At 38.0% G+C, this 22413-nt stretch overlaps 1 protein-coding gene across 9 annotated transcripts in view; it reads left to right on the forward strand.

Annotated features, from left to right (window-relative positions):
* Positions 1-16479: 16479 nt before the first annotated feature.
* stxbp5l (syntaxin binding protein 5L) overlaps positions 16480-22413 on the forward strand; it is a 140107-nt gene continuing 134173 nt past the window's right edge. For 4 of the 9 annotated variants that reach the window (XM_046843857.1, XM_046843844.1, XM_046843867.1 and 1 more), the window contains exon 1: positions 16481-17344. In XM_046843857.1, coding sequence (XP_046699813.1) covers positions 17177-17344 — 168 coding nt within the window. In that variant the 5' untranslated portion in view covers positions 16481-17176. Of the gene's footprint in view, positions 17345-22413 lie in introns of all 9 variants that reach the window. The other 5 variants (XM_046843898.1, XM_046843885.1, XM_046843889.1 and 2 more) reach the window with 2 other exon arrangements.

Genomic DNA, 22413 nt, shown 5'->3' on the forward strand with positions numbered 1-22413 from the left:
TCAAGGCTGAAAACATATATATTTAGTCAAGCCTTTTATCGGTTGTTTTTCTTAGGTAAAGGAGCAGATCTGGAGGGATCATGGATATAGAGTGTTTGTTGAACTGGGATATTTGTATGCTGTTGATCACTCAGGATTGTTGACTGTGGTGTGGTGGGTCATCTCTTATTCCAGCGATCCATCATGTCTGTGTTACCTTCTGGCTCTCTTTTTTAGCTAGGCTGCCATAGCTAGTCCTGTTGGAGTCCCCAACTGCACAGTTTCCTTAACTCTTATACAACAGTAAGGATACTTAATCATACATTTCTTAATCTCCCTGTCACCCCTCTTCTCTCTCTCTCTCTCTCTCTCTCTCTCTCTCTCTCTTGAGGTAAACATGCTCCTGAGGTACCAGTGACCACTGTTCCTGCCCCTCTTGTCGAAAGCTTTGTCCAGGCCTGCCTCTGGATAGGGTTTTCTGTGATTGGAGGCGACACTGTACAGCTGGGGATCTACGGCCTAGGGATCCATGAATTTACGGAATAGCACAGGACCACTGATGATGGATTTGGATTGTACTTATTGTCAACAATCTGCTACACTGACGCAGTACTACAGTTTGCATTTGATCACCATCACTGCATACCTAAACATCGTTTAGCTGTAATAACACCTTAGTTACACCTTAACCATATTACACCATTTACATGCTGTTTTTGCACCTCTTGACTGCTGCTACTGCTGTTTTTGCACTGCATAGTGCTTGTTTACATATACTCTCGGTTATAGTCTTTACAGTCCTCTTTGCACAGTACTGTATATTCAGAGTATACAGTAGGGTAACTGGTCGGTGCTATCTTGTGTTTTGTGTATTGTCCCACACTGTCTTGTGTTGTCTTGTGTTGCCTCTCTGTCTGTACTGTTTGTCTGTCTGCCTGTACTGTCTGTCGGTACTGTTTTTCGTCTGCACTGTTTGCACTAGGTTGCACTTCATGCACTTTATGTAGCTTTATGTTGTGTGTTGTAGCTCTGTGTTGTTTTGTGTAGCACCAGGGTTCTGGAGGAACGTTTTCTCGTTTGTACTGTGTACTGTGTACCACTGTGTATAGTAGAAATGACAATAAAAGCCTCTTGACTTGACTTGAATAGACATTCAGTGATACGCAGATGAGGATGGGTTCCCAAATTGGAGAAAAACAGATAACACTTTTGATTCATTTTAACAGGAAATGTGCAGGATTGTTGTAAGCTAGTTAACGCCGTGCTTATTAAGATGCATCATAATGTGTAGCTTATTACAGGAATTTTGGCAGTTGCAATAGCTGCATTTTCACTTTGCATAATCAGGATGCGGATTAGTTTACTCTGAGTTGATTTAACAGGCCATATTCAGCTAAAAAAAAGACTGATTAATTTATATTTACATTTTTTTATTGGCCAATGCTTTTATACAAAACACTTATACTTTTATACTTACACTTATAAAGAACAAATTCATTTTTTATCACCACATTATCTGTGTAAAGCTGCTTTGAGACAATGTTCATTGTTAAAAGCGCTATACAAATAAAAATAAATTGAATTGAATTGAAGTGAGTGCTGAGTGCAATCCAAGTACAAAATTGCTTGATTGTGATATAAGTGCTGGAAAATGAATATCTGTTAACTGGTGAGTTGGTTCATAGGGTTTCTGTTTGAGACCAGAGGAGTGCAGAATAGGGTTTCTGTGGAACAGAGCAAAAAAGCCTTATTTGTAATTTTGTTATTTTTGTCATTTATGTTTTGTGGGGTTTTTTTTGTGTCCTGTCTAAATGATGTCAGGGTTGCTGGGAGGATTGCTGCAGAGAGCAAATTAAACTGTATGGTGTAACAGAATGTTTTCTGTACATGTAATGATAAACATGTGACTCTTGAGACTTAATGGTAAACCAGAGTGATGTAGTTGAGGCTGAGGAACTGTTGTAATAATTTCCAGGCCTTGTATTTGTTGTGCTTTCACTAGCATAGTGGTAGGGTTGATATTCTAAGTGAACTGTCCCCTACACAATAAATATACAAATATTATACTTTTTATTCTGTAAAGCTGTTTTGGGACACTGTTCATTGTTAAAGGGCTGTACTCATAAAAGAGAATTGAATGGAATTGGACAAACAAGTGCAATTTAATTCAATTTTTATATCTATACCATGTTTAACAATGAACATATTACCAAAGTGAATTTACAGAAATAAACAGAAAAAAATAGAATTTACTGAGAGGAACTAGACTCTATAGGGAACTCATCAGGGAACCATCTGGATGACACTGAATGTCTATTCATTGTAGTTTCATCCACAGGTTACCAGCTGTTCACTGATAGCCACTTGAGTACAAAACTGTTTATGGAAATCATAATCCTATGCCATTGTAGCAAATTGTTTATATTTTTTACAATCTATATCCATTTTCATGGCTGCTACAACTTCCACAGTAACCTTAGGTATCTTTAGGCTATTCATGTGGAGCAAGTGGTTTTCCAGATTTTAAAAGTGTCACTGTTTTACACTTCAACAAACTGCAAATGATAATCATAACGATAGCTAATAATATAATTATGGCAAGAATATTAAACCACAAAATACACTAATTTACCTTGAAATTGTACTCATATAGAAAACAAACAGATCGTTTAATAGATATACACTATATGAACAAAAGATTGTGGACGCTTGACCAAGATTTCACATTTGGTCCCCATTTGCTTTATAATAACCTCAACCTTTCTGTTCCACTAGATGTTAGAGTGTGTTTGTGGAGATTTGTGCTCATTCAACTACAAGGGTGCTAGTAAAGTTAGGTACCGATGAAGGCCTGGGGTGCAGTCAGATTTGCAATTCATCCCAAAGGTGTTCAATAGGGTTGAGGTCAAAGCTCTATAGCAGGCCACTCAAGCTCTTTCACAATAAACTTAGGAAATAAAATAAATGTAGGGAAAATTTACCACATCCAAAGACCTCTTATACAATTGCGTGTCTTCAATTTTGTGGTAACAGTTTGGGAAAGAACCACATGGGTGAAAAAGTCAGTTGTCCCAGTAGTTTTGTGAATGTATAGGTAGTGTACCTGAGTACAGAAAGAACACATGCGCACATATTCACAAAACTAACTGAAGATGGTTATGGATCATTGTTGAGCCAATAATCAAATATTCAGGACAATTCAGGTAAATAAATCAAGGCATTATAGAGCATAGCATTACAGAACCAGATGTTTGTGTGTTATTTAGTACACTCAGCAGTCCCAGTCAAAGAGAAAAGTGATTAGATTGATTCTGTCTCCATTGCAGCTAATGGTATGAGATGCTTGTTTCCTTTAATGGTCCTAATATGAGCAGCTCTTGAGCAAATAAAAGCCGAGTTACATTTCTGATGTGGACGTCACTGTAGGCTGTTTGATCTGCCTGATTTCACAAAGTCAAAGTGGCACACTGGAGATTGTATGCTCTAATCAACTCAGATATAGTAATGTTTCTATAATAGACAGTTACAATTAAATCCGGTTTAAGTCCTAAAGATTTTGAGAACCATTTTTCACAATCTCAGGTGCAAAACCTGCAGTCAGTCAAATGTGAAAGGGAATTTCATGGTCACTATATCCTACTGCTTTAAATTATGCTTATCTGAAGAAAAACAGATCGTGTACAGGATCAGATTAATCTCATTCCTAAATATGTACAAGGAAAATCTGTCCTACTCTGCTTCCTGCGATAATCCTGTTCAAAGCGTCCGACCAAGACCTGGTACCTTCTCATGACCCTGTTACTTAGCAACAAAATGACATGCTATAAGACAGGCAGTTGAAAAGCTGGAGGGGAAAGAAGGAAAAGAAATTAAGTTGAGCTATAATACAAAGGCAGAAGAGAGGATGGATTAATAAATTGAACAGTCAGTTAGAAAATAGTGGGTTAGTCAAGATCAAGCAATGTATACACTTTAATCACTCTAGAGCTTGGTGAAAGTCTAACTGGGATCACAAAGGTCAGGGCCCATCTTCCACTGCATCATTACCCAGTATAATGACTGGTCAAGTGGCTGCATGATGGCGATTCATAGTCTAGCAGGGGTTCAAGATTGATGAGCTACTGTAGCAGGGATTATAATGTCCAGTTTCCTTCAGACTTAAATTATTTTTCTATCTTAATAGATATGACCTACATTTTCAAGGACTTGATAATGATCTGATGAACTAGATCAGGTGGGTTGGAAGTTGAGGATGCTTGGAATGTGGATTTCCAGTATTGGAGCTCAGGAACAGCTTGGTTGTAGATCCTGGATCCTTAGAGAAAAATCTCATAGTTATTTAATTAATGTATTAATCCTCAGAAAATGCTTCATCATGGTCAAAATGATGGTAGATCAGCAGCCCATACTGTAAACACTGTGCCTGAGATGGGATCAACCTAAATAGAATAATACTTAAGTTAAAGGATTGTGGACACATGACTATAAGATTCATACAGTGTATGCCTTTGCAGCCCATTCCACATTTAGTTCTGGGAAGATTTGGAAAGTTGATTTTGGAGAGTTCTTGTCAAGATTTGTGCTCATTCATCTACAAGACTGTTAGTAAAATCCACCTGATGTAGGGTGTGGAGCTCTTTTGTGCAGTAATTGTTCTCATTTATCTCAAAGGTGTTAAATAGAGTTGAAATCAAAGCTCTATAAAAGGCTACTCAAGATCTTTCACCCCAAACCATGCAAACCATATCTTCATGGAGCTGGTTTTATGCACAAGGGCATTTTCATGCTGGAACAGGTTAAAGTCTCCTGAAGTAAATGGAAAATCTAATGCTACTGCATCCAAAGACATAATATACAATTGTAAGGGAGATACCAACTTTGTGGTAACAAAACAGTAGGTGTCCCAATACTTTTTTCTATATAGTGCACATATACTTTGACTCTAATATCTATCTATGATCTTTCAATAACTGAAATATCATGTATAATGTAGACACATTATCATACTCGTGGGTTCTACACCCATATATTCCATGCTAGCAGACATGGAGTACTGATTAGTGCCTCAGCAATCTAAACACTTAACTTGGCTACACCACAACACAGATGTCTGGCTTTCAGTGAATAGCAGAATCCTCAGGAACCATTCCCCTGCTGTTCTTATTAAAGGCAGCCTTCGTTGTGTGTTTTGTACTACAGCAAGCTGGAGAGCCCATCTGTTTATTCATGTTTTCTCTTTTTTTTCCCTGAAGGCATAACAACAATGCCACATTCATAATAGTTTTAGATTTTTATCCTTTTGCAGAAAAGAATTTTTTCAACCTGCTGATTTTACTGTCATCAGTTACAGCCTTATCAATTCAGGAATAGCAAGGTATTCAGGCATAGTGAGACAGCACTTCCTTACAGGACAATATAAAGGGACAAAAGGAATGAAAAGAGACAGCACTCCTCTATTTGTCAGTCATAGCTTAATACAGACATCACATGTAACCCAAAACATTATAAAGATTATATCACCATTTTCATCATGCCTAATTGCCAGATAATCTTATTATGGGTGTTTCAGATGATCTTGATTATATTGTTAATGATGTCATGGATTAGGATTTTTTATTTATTTTTTTGTAAAGAATGGCTATTATGTTGTAAATCTTACATTTCTTTCAGCAGACTTTAACAAATAATTCATGCACAGCTGAAGAGAAATTCATGTGTACATTCTTATGAAAAGAAAGAAACACACATCTTCTGCATGTGAACAGAGCATTAATAGTTAATGCTATATAAGAAATTGTCACTTCATTATATCCTTTGGTGTTGATTGAAGGATGAAAAAAAAAGATATTGACAAGGTCAGTTTATTTCACCAAATAATTACTGGTGTTTAACAGGCAGTTCTGTATGGGCAATTGGTTTGGAGTCGATAAAGGAAAGACAACCTTGTTCTGGAAATAGCTCCACTGCCAACCACATTAAATTTATTTTTATTTTTTTCTACAAAATAAATGTAGTTTGCAAATTCATAACTTATCTCTGGGGTCAATTAGACTGTATTGTACCTTTTGAATATTTGTTAAGCTTTAAAAGTTTGCTAAGCAGTAGTGGTTTTAAGAAGGACGAGTGAGGACAAAGCTGCTGTTGGTTAATCTCTAACCCTCGACTCCTTAGATAGATTTTAGCTCACTTGTAAGCCACTTTAGATCAAAGTATCTGCTAGCTGGATGCATGTTGTCAATATTACAGTACACAGAGCACTGATGTTTTGTATCATGTACTGCATTTCTAGGGTTATTACTGTTGTACTGTATATGTCATTAAATAAAGATTACATTACATTACAGTGCATATCACAATTGGAGGCATTTGGATCACCATTATTATGTCAATGATGTCATTTGTTGTCTGGTGTTATTTGGTGTTACTGATGACATTTAATGTCTGATGTCATTTGATGTGAGTAATGTAATTTGGTGTCATTTGCTGTCAGTGTGTCTTATGATATCTGGTATTTTTTGGTGTCAGCTGTGTAAGTGATGTCATACGGTGTCATTTGGTGCAGTAATGTCTGATATCCGTAATGTATTTCACATTACCTGGTTGCATATGACAACCATATTTTGTGTCATGTCATATGGTGTCATATGACGTCTGATGTCATTTGCTGTCTCTGGTGCCAGGTTTTAGTAATATCGTTTAGTGTCAGTCATGTCATTTGGTTTAAGTGATCAAATCAAATCAGTCTTTTGATGTCTGGTGTTATTTGGTGTCATTAATGTCAATTGGTGTTAGTGATATATGGTGTCACTGGTGTCATTTGGTGCATCCCAATATTCTTCTTTCCTTACATTTTTGTCCTCTGTGTTTTAAAATGCTTAACTGGTACTTGCAGTTGTTTTCTTTAGTTGTTATTTGTTCGGTTTAAATGTTAAGGGAGTTAAAACTTGTTTATTTGTTTTAACATAATTTGAAATCCGAAATGTTATTGAAAATTTTGTGCCCATCTGTTCCACTGTGTCTAAAGATGGTGCTTTTTGGCCCTAAAATTATACTCTTACTGCCATGCTAATCGGAAAGGGGTAAGGCACTCATTACCCTTTCCTCCGAGCCAATCAAATGCTCCGCTAATGGCGACGATGCATTTACCAGCCCATTTATATGCAAATTGTAGAAATGCCTCAAAGGACAAACCTGCTTACTCTCACCAAGACTCCTGCCAGTGTTACTCAATTACTAAAGCCAATCGAGTCCTAAATCGATAAACAGTGCACTTGCCTTGCTGTTAGTGGGACCCGAGTAGATTCTGCTCTGCCCGTTAAATAGGAAGACTATCAGCAGGGCTTCAGAAACGGTGCCAGGTGCCTCAGAGGCCACTACAGTTAATGAAACAACAGGCGATGCACTTAATCAGCGTGTTATCAGTCAACCGCAGAGGATGTGGTTTAATTCATTTCATTTCAAACATTCCAAAGACTTTTCTAATAAAAAAGCTAGAAATGAGAGATGTTATAAGGTTTAGATGAGTTGACAGCTATGATCAGACATGTCAGCAAACACCTTATCCCCTGATTCTTTAGAAGTGTAACTCAACACACACACACACACACACACACACACACACACACACACACACACACACACACACACACACACACACACACACACACACTCACCCACTATTATCTTTTAACACAAACACACTGCCAAACTCAAATCTGGAAGCATTACTGAATGGATCATTTATCCTTATTGCTTTCTGCATCCATCATGTCTCTCTTGAGCCACTCTGCTAGCTGTGGAACACTGACACTAATTCCCTAGTGACTGTAAACATTTTTTGTGAACTCAACAGACATCAACACAAGGTGCAGTTTAAGAAAAATCTTTCAAGCTTTGCTTTAATGAACAAAAATTTTATTATAATTTTTTTTTACTAAGAGCAACAAGACAGGTGCCAGATACGAGCTGCCATTATTATAAGCACAGTGCACTCATCCAGAATGTGCTCATGGCTCCGATCGTTTGATGGATTGAGGCCAAGTGCTCGTTCACTTTCATGCTGTATGATAAAAAATCTACCAAAATCAATCACTTAGAGACCCTCTCTTAGTCTATGTCTGCACTTAATGTGTATATTTTCCTAGAGTTTTTCATCCATTTTTCTAAAGGTCATTCTTTTGTCTGGGGCGAAAGAACAAAAAGAGCAGGCTAAAGATATTGAACAACAGCAACTTCTTGTATAAGAGCACAGAATAGCTGCAGGAAGATCATGTTGCTGATTGACTCTTGAGCCAGATGAGAATTTGGAGTAAATGACAGGGCATCTGGCTTAGATTGCACTTTGAGAATGTTTTGAGTCTGGTTCCTTTCAAGATTTCTTCCGCTTACCGTCTCAGGGAGGTTTTCCTTTCCACTGTCACCACTGGTTCGCTCATCAGGGATAAACAATTATAAGGAACAAACTTGCACATTCTTTTATACAACCTTATAACTGTACTGTGTACAGCTGCTGAGACAATGTCCATTGTAAAAAGCTCTATACAAATAAAAATGAATTGAATTTAACTGAATATTTCAAAGCAATACATTTTTAACCAATTTATATTATACCATTTGTAAAATAAACTTCCTTCAAGTTGAGCAGTCATAAATGCTGTTTAGTTATTTTGGGTGGAAAGAAAGAAAAAATTGAGAAAGGCTTTTGGGAAAAATAAATTCAGATTCTTATTATGGGATATATACTTATTATGAGAAATCCTAAAAAAATTCCAAGAAGGACAGCTTTAAAAAAACCCAAATAAATTATTTAAAGAAACTTCTGCGCACCTTTTGGACAGTTCTTGATGACAGTTCTTCATGACAAGTTCTTGATGGTGAAAATGAAAAACCCCGAAAAGACTCCTGTTTGTTTTTAGTCACTGTATGATTTTGAAAGGATACTTTTCTCTTGGTGATGAGATGAAGCAAATGCAGACCAGAATGCAGGTGTTTTTTGTTTTTTTTTAAGAGCATGTATTCATCTGAGCTTATTCATCAGCTTTCTAACTGAACCTTTGAGCGACTGCAATCACGTAGGATGAAAAGTGGATAAAAGGAACTGTCGTGATGGAAAGGAGAATTCATTCTAGTTTTTCAGCATCGGTCTAAAATGCATTCATAATGAGACAGAGATTTGAAGCAGAATGCTGTTGCCTTTATGGACCTTTTTGCTTTATCTCCTTGTCTTCTGCACACTTGTTTTTTTCTTTTTCTTATTTTCTCCTGCTCACCTTGCATCCACCTCTCTTTTTATTTTCTGGCTTGTTTGCATCTGTCTGTGTCTGCTTGTTTCGTTGAACTTGCTAGCTTTATTTTGCTGGAGCTCCTGCACCTCTCGGGAATACACATTTTTTTCTTTTTGTTTTAGAATTGCCATTTTTTAGACTTTGCTTGGGATAACATCTTGTCCAAACAAACACCCAAAAAAAGTAGGAGCACGTAAGCAGCAAGATCGATACGAAGCAGACAAGTGAAAGTAGCTGGAGGCTCTAAGGAAGTCAGGCTCAATCTGCATTTTCTTGCCAATTGGTTGATGGGACTAAAGTATTGTTTGAGAGCACCTAATTAAAAATTCTACAACAAACATTTTTTTTTTGGAGATAGTCCTACCACTATCCTCAGAAGGATAGCCACATAAAAACCTGACTGCATAAAAGCATTGAATAAAAAAATAAATCACTGGAAACAGAATTGATGGTTTAAGGTAAAATTATTACACGATCAATGCTGTGGTTAACTATAGTGAGTAAGAAATTAAAACTGAAATTTAATGCTGTGGAATGGTGGGTGTGGATAAGTGTAGGTTTGTGAAATAAAAAGCAGAACTGGGGTGATAAGTGTTAATGATCAAATACCTGTGCCGGATTTTACTAACAAGTGTTAGATACAAGCCGTTGTAACGCGTTGAGTCTGGGTCATGGGAGAGCTCACTAACTCCAGTTGCAACAGAAATCATATAAGCACAGACAGGTTTCCAAAACTCGTGCTATATTTTTTTTTTGGCAACAGAGGGTTAGTCAAAGAAACTTAGAAATGAGCATCAGAAAATAATAAGGACATATTCCTCGGTCTTGCACACACGGCTTATATATGAGTCCGGAAAGTTTGGTAATCGTCACTCTAATGTTACTCTTAGCATAGCAATCTATTAGATATTATGATATTAATGAGTCAAACACTGATTGATATCTTTTCAAATGACTTCTTTTAAAAAAAATCACACAAATAAGGCCTCAGGTGTTGTGGTGAGTTCGAGTCAGGAGTTTTTTTCATTATTTATTGCTTAAAATGTTCTGGTTGCTGTTGAACTGACATCAAACTGTATGTTTGTGATCAGTAGATACCACCAAGCAGCACACAATACACATTCAAAACAAATTGTGCGCTCTACCCTGATTGGTGGATTGCTGCTTGATTGACCAGTTAAGATTTTATCCACTCATAAATAAATAGGAACGGCTGTTTTAAAAAAATTTAGTTAAAATGTAGTGAAGTAAAAGAAAAAGTCTACCCAAATGGAAATATTTCAGTAAAGTACAGATATGTGAAAAAGCTACTTAAGAACAGGAATGAATTACATTTACTTCATTACTGTCCACCACTGACCAAGAGTCCACATTTAGTGCCGATTTGCTGTTTAATAATTTCCATTATTCTGAGAAGATGTTCAACTAGAGTTTGGAGTGTGCTTGTGGAGATTTGTGTTCATTCAGACACAAGGAATTTAGTAAAGTCAGGTACTGATGTAGGCGAGGTGAGGAGGCCTGGACTGGAGTCAGTGTTCCAATTCATCAAAAAGGTCTTCATTATGGTTAAGATCAGAGCTCTACAGCAGGCCACTCAAGATCTTCCACTCCAATCCATGTAAAGCATATTTTCATAATGGCTTTGAGCACAGGGACTTTGTCATGCTGGAACATGTTTGGCTCTCTTAGTTCAAGTAAAGGGAAAACTATATTCATGTGCTAAGAGAGTATGTGAGTTCTATTAGCTACTATGGTAAATTGGTGATCATGAAGAGACACACTTGCAACAAACTGCAGATGCTCAGATCTTGCCACAATAACTTAAGCTAAGTGGAACAAATAAATGTTAGGGGTAGGAAAGACACAAAACCGCCTAGAGTGTATATGTGTGTGCTTGAGACCTATTTAGGGAAGTGTACATATATATATCACAGACAGGTACGAGTAAAAATAAGACCTGCATGGGCGGGATTAAAAATAAAACCAGTCATGCACACATCCCTCGTTTTGAAACGGAGTGAAAGTGTCGCTGAGGTTGAGGACCTGTCAGAGACAGAAATTTCTAGACTTTCTAGACAGTAATGCCATTTCTAGCTCTGAGTTATTTTCTTCCCAGCCTTCTTGTTTTAATCAACGCCCACTTCATGTTTAAATCCACATACAGTTACAGATATCAGGGTTGCAAAACTCCCAATTCAATTGTAATCATGTAATACTTTGGACAATGAACATTACACCAAAACAGATTTACAAAAATAATTAGATTGAGAATGTACATTTTCAAATCATCCTTTAAATCATTAAAATATTTTATTATTTACAGACACAGATAAATATAGTGTCATTGTGGCACACACCCTATTCTGACCGGAGCACTTTTTATGGATAATACAATGCAGAGTGATGGTAAATGGGTGTGTTCAGGATATAAAACCCTGTTCAAATGGCTGTTACTGTTGTGGTGGACGATTAGTAGAATGATGAGCCTGCTTTTCCATGGTTTTACAAAGACAAGCACGGCTAATCAATGCTCATTACTTGCTATTTTTTGTCTGCCATGGAGTATAAGTGTTTGTGTTACAGCATTTACTGGACAATCTATACTCTCTGGAGCACTGATAGATCTATAGATCTATAGTTCAATACCTTTTGAAGAAAGGTAAAAAAAAATCTTTATTATATGCTGTAAAGGGAGGTTATTGTAAAGCAATTAGAAAAATCCAATCTGGTTTTATTAAATCTTGTCTTTCTTTGAAGAACAGTGGCTAGTGATCAACGAAAGGCTTGTGATTGTTACTCCGGAAGCTGGAATAAAGGGACAGTCGCACAAAGGCAGCCTGTTTTAAAACCAACAGTTACGATTTAGAAATCATCTTCACTCGAGTGGGTGATTTACGATCTGGGTTCTAATCATTGATTTATTTTTCAGTAGGTTGGATAACGTGGAACACTCTTTTCTAGTATTCAGCATGATGGCCTATTATGCAGGTTGTCCTGGTTAATGTAGTGCCATCATCAAGGTTGGAGTTTTCTTGCTGGCCTCTACATGCTTGTACATGCTCTTGAACACGCGCACCTCGTTTTCACATCCATTCGACATGTTCTGCTTCCCCTGGCGATAGGTAATGTATCACGCAGCAACAGAAAAAAACACAATTAAACATGCATATTAAGTGTGGATGACATGGACCCAAGGGCATGTCAGACAGCTGACAGGGAATTTTTAAATGTGTGCATATGTATGTGTGTGTGTGTGTGTGTGTGTGTGTGTGTGTGTGTCTCTGTGTGTCTCTGTGTGTGTCTGTGTGAGTCACCGAAAGCATAAGGTATACTGTTAAGCCTTCCTGTAATAGCTTTATACAAGTTTTAATTATGTAATTGGCAAAAACATTCTGTACCTTTATAGGGAAGAAAACAGCAGTATGTGTGGCAAATTGTATATAAATGTATTGTATATAATATAATATATAATTATAGTTTAGTTGCTGTATGGTTTTCTTTAATATTTTGCTAACTAGATAGCTGTTTAATTCAAAGAAACTGTAAAGACATATTAATATAAAATCATAGTTTGTGCCTCAGATTTTAGGTTAAACATTAAAAAACATTTAAGGTTAAAGATTGTGCTAAAGATCTACCCTGCTTTTCTCATTCATTTTATCCATGTTAGCATTAATTAGCAAAGTAAGCATTAGCGCTTGAATCTTCTATCTGCAATTCCTTTATTTCATGTTTTGCTGGGAACATCTCATGCACCCCAGCTCGCTAATCCTTGTCTGCAGGTTTAAATGTAGATATTAGCATGCTTTCTCCTGCAGTGCCATCTTGAAAGCTACATTATCTCAGTTGTCATTTGCCCCATGGGAGTGGTGAAGAGGATTATGTCGCCATTTGATCTCCTCTAAAAATCCTTTCTCACAAAGGGTTTTTTGTCCTGTAATACATCCAGCAAGTAGCAGAGTCCTATTGCTTAACTCTTGTTGTAAAGGTGGGATCAACGATGTGTGTTACCGCATAACAATATACTGTATACCTTGTCTGTGTATTTTACTTTACTAACTTGTGTCATTCATGTTGCATTGTATCTTTAAATGTTACAGGAAGTGGAAGCTCAGTAGTTAAGATTTTGTACTGCCAATCAGGAAGTTTTAAGCTGAAATCCCAGCGAAACCAAAATGCCAGTACCCTTGACCAAGGCCCTCAACTGCTTTATTGTATAAATAAAATAATTGTAAGTTGCTCTGAATCCAAGTGTCCATCAAATGCTGTAAAGTCTTTTGTATGTTAATTTTTTAAAAAGAAAAGCAGTGTGTTTGAAATGATAAGTTCCTATTTTATTCTTTATATTATCATGCAATCATTTCTAATACGTCATCGAAAATGTGTTACTATGTGAATATACATGTGTCTCTCAAAATCAGATAAAAAAATAATGCTCCAAATCACATGCTTATAAGCAGGCGGACAAGAGCTCAGCTTATCTGTGTTTAACAGAGGCAGAGCATCTTATCTTTAAAAAGCTATTTAAAGATAAAGGATAGAAAGTCAATTTCAATATCCAGGACTATGTTGGGGGTCTGTCTTTGCCCTGCAGGAAAAAAAAGAAAGAACCCGTTTTTTCATGTAGTAAATGACAGCATCGCTGTAATGATTTGGGCCACCATACTCTGCAAAATACCTGCCGAGGTTCGGGCAGAGATAATGAGAGACAGGTCATGAGATGGCATTCATTGATTTATCTGTAAAGCCTACAATGACACGTGATATTTCCCCATGGAGGCATGAGGGAATTTGGAAACATGTCAAAACACTATGGCTTTTTTGTTTGAATTTCACAGCATGGTGAATTCTCTGGTCTAACATACCAACTGAGCCTACTGAATTAAAAAAAAGCATAACATCTAATTTGGCACAGGAGGTAAAACATGTTGCAGAGTAGATGGAAAATGAGCTTTGGGGTGTATAGGGTGTACTTGAACCACATGTTTTGTGCATTGCATGAAATAAAGCGTACTCATACTCGACATGTGTAATTAATCTTATTTTACATTTGTGGATTATTTCATTTCTTTGTGCTCTCGTGCTGTTTCTAAATGAGAGAAAGGGAGCCACACATGCTTGTGAGTCCGGGGTATATAATCCTGGCCGATGGCATTGGAAGCTGATGATGCAAGTGCTTATGCAATCTCCAGCCGTGAGGTTCAGTCTAAGCGAGGTCACACACACGCACATGCACAGACGCACACACACACACACACACACACACACACACACACACACACACACACACACACATATACAGTTAACACACCCAATGAGCATGTATTTTAGAAGTCAAGGGTGTGGCAGCATAATGGACCATGCTCTTTAAAGTCTCTGCCTTTCCATGGGGTTGCTAGAGTATGATTACATTACAGTATTACAGTTTAAAGCTATGAAAGCATCTCGATGACATCTTGACTGGTGGCTCTATTTAAGTAAAAAGAGAGGAAGCAAGAGGGTGTTTAAAAAGGGTGGTTTTTGATGAGATGTTAGTTGGTCTGTTGTATTTGTGAGTATTATAAAAGTTCGATGTTCTGGTTTTTGACTTGTGCTTGTTTTTCTTGACCTTGAGCTTGGTTTCCCTTCAGACTTGTTAGTGGTGTATATTATTCTCTGTATATACTGTATGTATCACTATACATATTGTTCACTCTGTTTACCAGCAGTAGAGGTGCGGCTGTAATTTATTTTGTGTGTGGGATTTTTTTTTTTGTTTTGTGTATGTGTGAGTTAGATGTGCTCGACTGTATTTTTGTTGCTTATGTGTAAGGAAAGAAAGCTCCAAAAACATTAGACTCGTTTGTTTATTATTTTGTCCTTGGCCAGCTCTGAATATATAATATATGACATATTCTGGTTAGATGCTAAGAGCATTTCATTAGCTCTGTACATCTACCTTGCATAATGACAATAAAGTTGCATCTAATCTAATCTAATCTAATCTAAACAATAATATACAACTCTTTCTGTGATAAAACTTTTGTGTGCATGTCACAAGCTATTTATTTCGTTCAGTCTAACCCTGAACTAGGTCATAACAACAGAGATGCACTAGATAGATAGATAGATAGATAGATAGATAGATAGATAGATAGATAGATAGATAGATAGATAGATAGATGGATAGATGGATAGATGGATAGATGGATAGCATTTTACAGAGCTACAAAAAAGCTGCATTGATTATGAAATAAATATGCATACAATATAGGTTAAAAAAAAGCAGATATAAAATACAGCTGTATAGAAAATCACAGTAAATAACACAATTCAACATAAGCACAACAATATGTATATATTAATAGTATATTAATAATATTGTTGTTCTCTATCACATACATTGTCATACAGTGTTATCCCCAAAGCAAGGAACCGTTTCTTAAAATGTTTTTTTTTATTGCAGCAGAACAAAATAACAGCCAAAATGTAAATAGAAAAGCGCTTTGCTGTCCTTGTAGTATGATGACGAAGTGGAATACTGTATCTTATCCATGATGAAGAGCAGCTTGTTCAGTGACATTCTAGTCATTCTAGGATTTTGTCTGATGATTGTTTCTGTCAAAGGTTCTCAGAACATCTGGTTGAGACCGGAGACATATCTGTTAGAGATCAGACATGAAGCTTACATAAAGGCCATGTTCAATAAAAACCTAAAAAAAGTTTATGTTAAGACCATGCCCAGCTTTTAAATACGAATACGGATTTTGATATTTGGAGTAATCTAACACAATAGGATACACATCATGGCATTACTTTACACCGCCAGTCTGAACAGGGATATTTTGTCTCCATCCAATCTGGCAACCCACCTGGCAGACCACCTATGTGGTGTTGCAGATCTCTCTGCAGGTTTCAAAGCGTTGATTCACAGGTCGGAAACAGAGGCTTTGGGAAGTTGATATCCTGTATGCCATTATCTTTGGAACAGATGAAGAGGAAATGATCCTGTCCAACGGTGAACCACGCAAACATGCGTCGATGCGTACGGCAACTATGCTTTATAATGACGCACAGCAAAAGTCGTTTCCCTCTGCGCGCTTAATCATAAAACGCATGGCCCAATAGCATCAATAGGGGGCGGGATCTGTGGTGCTGGTCTTTCAGCACCGTGGACAGCGACGACTGCGGGAGCGAGACAGAGAGAGAGAGAGAGAGAGAGAGAGAGAGAGACTGAGACAGAGACAGAGACAGAGACAGAGAAAGAGAGGTCCTCTGTCTACTCTGCTCTTGTTTTGAGCGCACACTTCTTTTCAGGTTTTCACACCGTCACATCCTCAAAAGTTGGAGCACTTTGGTCGTTCAGCAAGTCCAGGGGTCTCTTTGCGGTGACTCTCCTCTTCCTCATCAACGTCTCCCAGGACGCCCGGACGGACCGAAAACGGTGCTCATTCTAGCCGAGCTTGATGAACATTCCTACAGCATCATATTTCATACATCTTCGAACTGGGTGGTGTGATGCAGTGGTCCTACACAACTAACATGAAGTTTGTGTGTGTCGCGTAGCTGCGCTCTAACGCGTATGCTAGCTCTTCAACCTTTTGGGGCGCTTTGGTTCTTCCCAGGATGTCCGTGTGTGACTTTCTGAATTGCACGTAAAGGCTTTATAAAGGCTGAGAGGAAAGCGGAGAGCTCGGCAGTCTCTCAGTTCTCTGAAGGAAGGAAGGAAGGAAGGAAGGAAGGAGGGCTTGTTGTGCTCTTGTACTACCAACAGCCTCCTCTATGCCGCTTTAATCGTCTCTGCGGTAGAATTGAGTGCACCGAGAAGAACTGAAGAAGGAGAAGTAGAATAAAAAGAGGAAGGAGAGGAAGAGAAAGAAGAATAAGAAAAGGAGGCAAAAACAAACAAACCAACAAACAAAAAAGAAGAAACCATGAAGAAGTTCAGGAAGGTGCTGGATGGTCTGACCACGTCGTCCCCGGCCAGCGCAGGAGGCTCTCCGTCGTGCGGAAGCGCTGCTGGAACTCCCACTGCAGCAGCGACTCCGCGCGAGCTGGACATACAGGAGACCCTCATGGGGGAGCACTTCCACATCTGTAAGGTGGGTGCGTGGCAATCTTCGCTCCTAACAACTTCGCCTGAAAGCGAGCAAGCAGCAGGAAATGTTAGCGCATCGCACACTAGTACACCAGCAGAGCTTACTGCACCAGGGGGTGGCGTGCTGGGCTACTGATTACTACAGGGATATGCGAATAGATTTCCAATCCACAACCAGTGTGTGTGAGAGAGAGAGTGAGTGTGTGCATCTCACAAAACCAAATCAAAAACACAAGTTCACTAGAGAAGACTTTTTGCAGATTCTTGGATGGCACGGAGAGTAGGGGGCGTGGTCTTAAATGATATTGTTATCAGGGGGCGTGGTCATGTCTAGGCGATGATTGCAAGTAAGCCGTAGGTAAAAAGTATTCGTGCGTGCGTGCGTGCGCGTGTGTGCGCGTGTGTGTGTGTGTGTGCAAGCACCGAATACTTGCGCAAAGTTTACTTTGACATGAGATTCCTAGGGCTAAACGAGCAAACACACACACACACACACACACACACACACACACACACACGTAAACGCATGCTTACGCACAAATGTTATACATGGACGCGTTCTCTTTTACAAAATAAATCTAATATCTTCTCACTACGTGGCGCATCATAAGATTTAAAGCGGCCTCTTGTTGGCATTTTATTTATTTCACTGACTGCAATGCTGCGGTTCTGCTTTTCATCAGGCAGATTTACAGGCTTGTGTTTGCGACCTCACACCCCTCCAGCTCGCTGCCAAACCGCAATATGGCATATAAGCAGGGATGTTGTACTGTCCTAAATATAGCTGGACTCTCATTCTGACATTTTGACACTAGTCATGGGTCTCTTATTTGGTTCTGTCCACAATATGGTCCAGATCAGCACACCATGACAGGTTACAATACATGCAGTGGTTATGTTCTCTGTGTGCTATTGTTCCTATGTGGCTGTAGTGTCCAAGTAATTTAAAAATAGCCTAAAGCTTTCTGTCTGTACTAAAGTCAGAACCATGCAGTAATCTTTGGGCTGGTGTCTTTTTTTCTTCCATGGATCTATTTTTAGCATTCATTGCGGCTGGATTTTAATCCAGTGTTGCCAGGTTGGATAACCTCCAATCTCGATTTGTACTATTTTTAACACAATTGAATAATGGACCTCATTTTGATAATCTACAGTAGCTAGAATCGGACAGATTCGGAACTGTTTTCATTTACATCCAAGCTGGAAATCCTCTTTATAGCTGACTGTAGGAATTGTGCTCAGTTCAGAGAGAGTAATTTCCAAATTTAGAAGAATCATTCTTTGTAATGGACTTCAGTGTGGACGTGGTGTAATAACGAGTGGGTTCATAGAAAGGGGAATGGTGTTAGGGCAAGCCCAAGGCAGTGCTGGTTATTTCCATTCTAGATGATGTAGCACAGAAAATGCTGGAAGGTCCAAGTCAGTGTTGGGAAGTTTATTGGGAATTAATTTCTTGCCATTCACATGCACAGTAAAGCTAAGCACTTGTTTGAGCGTCATACTTCTATTCTTTTAGCATGACATTCAAATATTTTGGCAATTATTTTGTGTAGAATTTATGCAGCAGTTGCTTCAAACACTATATCTGAGTCCTGCATTAGGATATAATATAGTAGTGCTGTACAGAATTTATTTTCAGAACATTTTCAAGGTAGTAAAGAAAACCCCCGGCAAATAAATATAGGTCAAAAATTCTCACTATATTCCCTCAGGAGTCCCATAAACTGAAGGTGGAGTAGGAACATGTTAGTACTTGACAAAGGGTCTGGTCTCTGAGGCATAGAAAATGTGATGAATAGAAAAGCCTGCCTTTGCATGAGTGTGGCTGTTTTCAATGCTATTGTTACAAGTCTTGTTCCCACTGTGTGCAGTGCTGTAACTGCCTTCTCATTCCTCTCCACGGTGTGTGAAATTTGAATCGGAGTACTGCGCTGCACACAGAATTCTGCACGTGACAGCTGCGAGTTTGCGCTATTGCAGGCGAGATCATTGGGGCTGCAGAGTTTCTACTTACCTCTACACCAAACACAGCAGGATATAAAGGTTTTATTAACGGTTTCTGAGTCCTTCATGATTGACGCTGCAAACTAAAAGTGTATCATCACCCATGTTCTTTTCATTCATTATTGTTTTAAGATTTACAAAATACTGTATAAAGAATGTAAATATTGATGTAACACTGGACTGCAATCTTCAACTAATTTAGATATTTCTTCAATCATTGAGTGATTAAGTTTGCAGGCAGATGATCACATCCGTATGTAGTTCCTCCCTATATTATTAGAACAAAGTTGAAAGTGTCAGTTGAAAAGACCCGAATCTGTTCAACAATGATTGGTGCACAAAAGCAGCTCAATTAAGATATGGGTTGCATTGTTTGGAGTGGAAGATCTTGAGTGTCCTGCTGTAGAGCTCTGACCTCAACCCCGTTGAACACTGTAGGGAAGAACCAAAACACAGACTGTGTGCCTGGGCTCCTCACCCCAAATTAGTACCTGACCTCACTCTTGTAGCTAAATGAACAAAAATCCCCACACGCAAACTCTCAAATCTAGTGGAAAGCTTATTATCACAGCATATTCAACAAACAAATATAAGAAACACATAAAAAATGCATATTTAAAAAATGTAAAATATTGGACAGTGGAAAATTATTTTGAATAGATGAGTCCAAATGTGACACTTTTGGCTCTAATAGAAGAACTTGTTTAAGACAGAGAACAAGATTGAAGATGTTTGCAGACTGCCTCACTCCCACAATCAAACATGGAGGTGGAAGTTTAATAGGTTGGGATCATTTTAAAGACTTATGAAAGGAATAAGAAAACCAACATGGCTACCATTCCATTCTTCAACACCATGCAGTTTTATCTGGACCGCATCTGATTGGAACCGACTTCACCATACAAAAAGACAATGACACAAAGCATACATCCGAACTCTGTAAGTGTTATTTAGAGAGCAAACAGTAGGCTGGAGTGTTATCTATCATAGTCATGGTCTGCCCAATCACCGCACCTAAATCATATTGAACTGCTCTGGGATGAACTGGATCACAGGGTCAGAAATAAATATCCAATTAGTAAAGAACACCTTTGGCAAGTTTTAAAAGAGGCATAGCAAAGTTTTCATTTGAATGTTTGGAGAAATTAACTGTCCTGATGCCAAGAGTGTGTAAAGCTGTTATTCATGCTACAGGATAGTTTTTCAATAAAATTAATGTTTATCATCTGTACTTTATATATTTGTTCGGTCAAAGTATATCATACAGTTAAATTGCATTGTTTGTTGCATATAAACAAAAGAAATATACATGTGTCTCTCAAAAAACATTTCAGGAGAGACCATGAGACAAAAGAAAATAAGAAATCTATTAATGAATTGTTAATTTCAGGAGGACAATGAGAAGGAAATGGTAGATCAGAACAATGTGCTTCCTGAAAATGGAAGATATAACTCATTTTTTAAAATAAACTCATTGTGCAATGATGTTATCATCTTGTTGTGTCTGTAAAGTAAACACAAAAAGCTGCCATTCGTAGCTGTCTAATATGCAAGTTTGATCATAGCGTGCTGTTTTATTGAAGAGGATCTAACAGCACGACGGTCAAAAAGTCATCATTAATGTAATAAAAAATACAACTGAAATGTTATAATTTACATGTATGTATTTGTAGGAATATTATAAAAAAAGCTTTTTGATAAAACTGACAAAACAAATGTCACCCCGTCTCATTACAGTAAGTTAAGTGTTGAACTAAAGACTAGTTGTCGGACAGTGCTGTACAATGTACAGTATATTCATTGCTCTATTAGAACTTGATTTAGTGTCTCTGTGATCTTGTATTGTGAAGCAGGCTAGCTCAGAAGTAAAACCAGGATTGGAAATTTATTCATTTTGGGTCAAACTTGGCAAAACTCACTGTTGATTTTTTACTAAACATGAGGTAATGTCAACCCAGTCAGCTGACCTTTTCATGGTTGTATTTTTGCTCTTGTTAAAGGTTGTGGTAGTCCTCCATATTTACAGTCAATCCTTTAAACAAACCGATTAAGTACTTTATAAATAAATGTCAAATCATTTGAAAACAATTCATTATGGACTAATCAAAGGACAAGATTCTGCAAGTTTCTCATGTTGTCCCAGTGGGACAATGGAGGCCATCAGTGGTTATGATCGCATCCCTCAGCGATGGGCTCTGACAAGCCGTCCTGTCATATGCTGTCATGTTTCATAAGCTCCAGAATATGGAGACATCTCTTTCTCTCTTGTCTTTTGTCCGCCACTCATCTACTATGACTGATTAATATGTGTTCCTTTAGCAAACTGCTCCTTAAGCGAGCAACTAAACAATGCTGAGTCTCATTTGCGGCGTCATTTAGTCCGACGGGGAAAAGATGTATTTAACAGATGTCGGTCATTAAGCAAGCATTTCTGTCTATAATATAATGTCGACTTAAGTGAATGTAGTGTGTATGAGGACTTCTTTTTGGCTTGTCATCTACTGACTATGCATACACTATATGGACAACAGTTTGTGAACACCTTATCATCAGATTCATATGTGAACCTACTGTTCTACATCTCCACCTAATGATCCTACTCTCCACCTATCATTCTACCTCTCCACCTAATGATCCTACTCTCCACCTAATGACCATACTCCCCACCTATTCTCCACCCAATGATCCTATTCTACCTTTACTGTTCTAACTCTTCACCTAATGATTCAATGCTTCATCTAGCATTCTACCTATCTACCCAACAATCCTTCTCTCCATCTAATGTCCTACTGATTTAATGCTCTAGCTAATGTTTCTATTCTTCCACCCACTGTTCTACCTCTCCACCCACTGGTACTACTTCCACTAACTATTCTACATCTCCATCTCCTGTTTTACCTCTCCCATTCCACATTTGCTGTTATAATAACCTCAACTCTTCTGTGAAGATGTTCCACAAAATTTGAATGTGCTTGTGGAGATTTATGCTCATTCAGCCACAAAGATGTTTGAAAGTCAGGTACTGATGTAGGTGAAGTGAGAAGGGTTAGAGTGCAGTCAGTTCTTCAA

Source organism: Silurus meridionalis, chromosome 3, assembly GCF_014805685.1.
Source record: "Silurus meridionalis isolate SWU-2019-XX chromosome 3, ASM1480568v1, whole genome shotgun sequence".
Lineage (NCBI taxonomy): Eukaryota > Metazoa > Chordata > Actinopteri > Siluriformes > Siluridae > Silurus > Silurus meridionalis.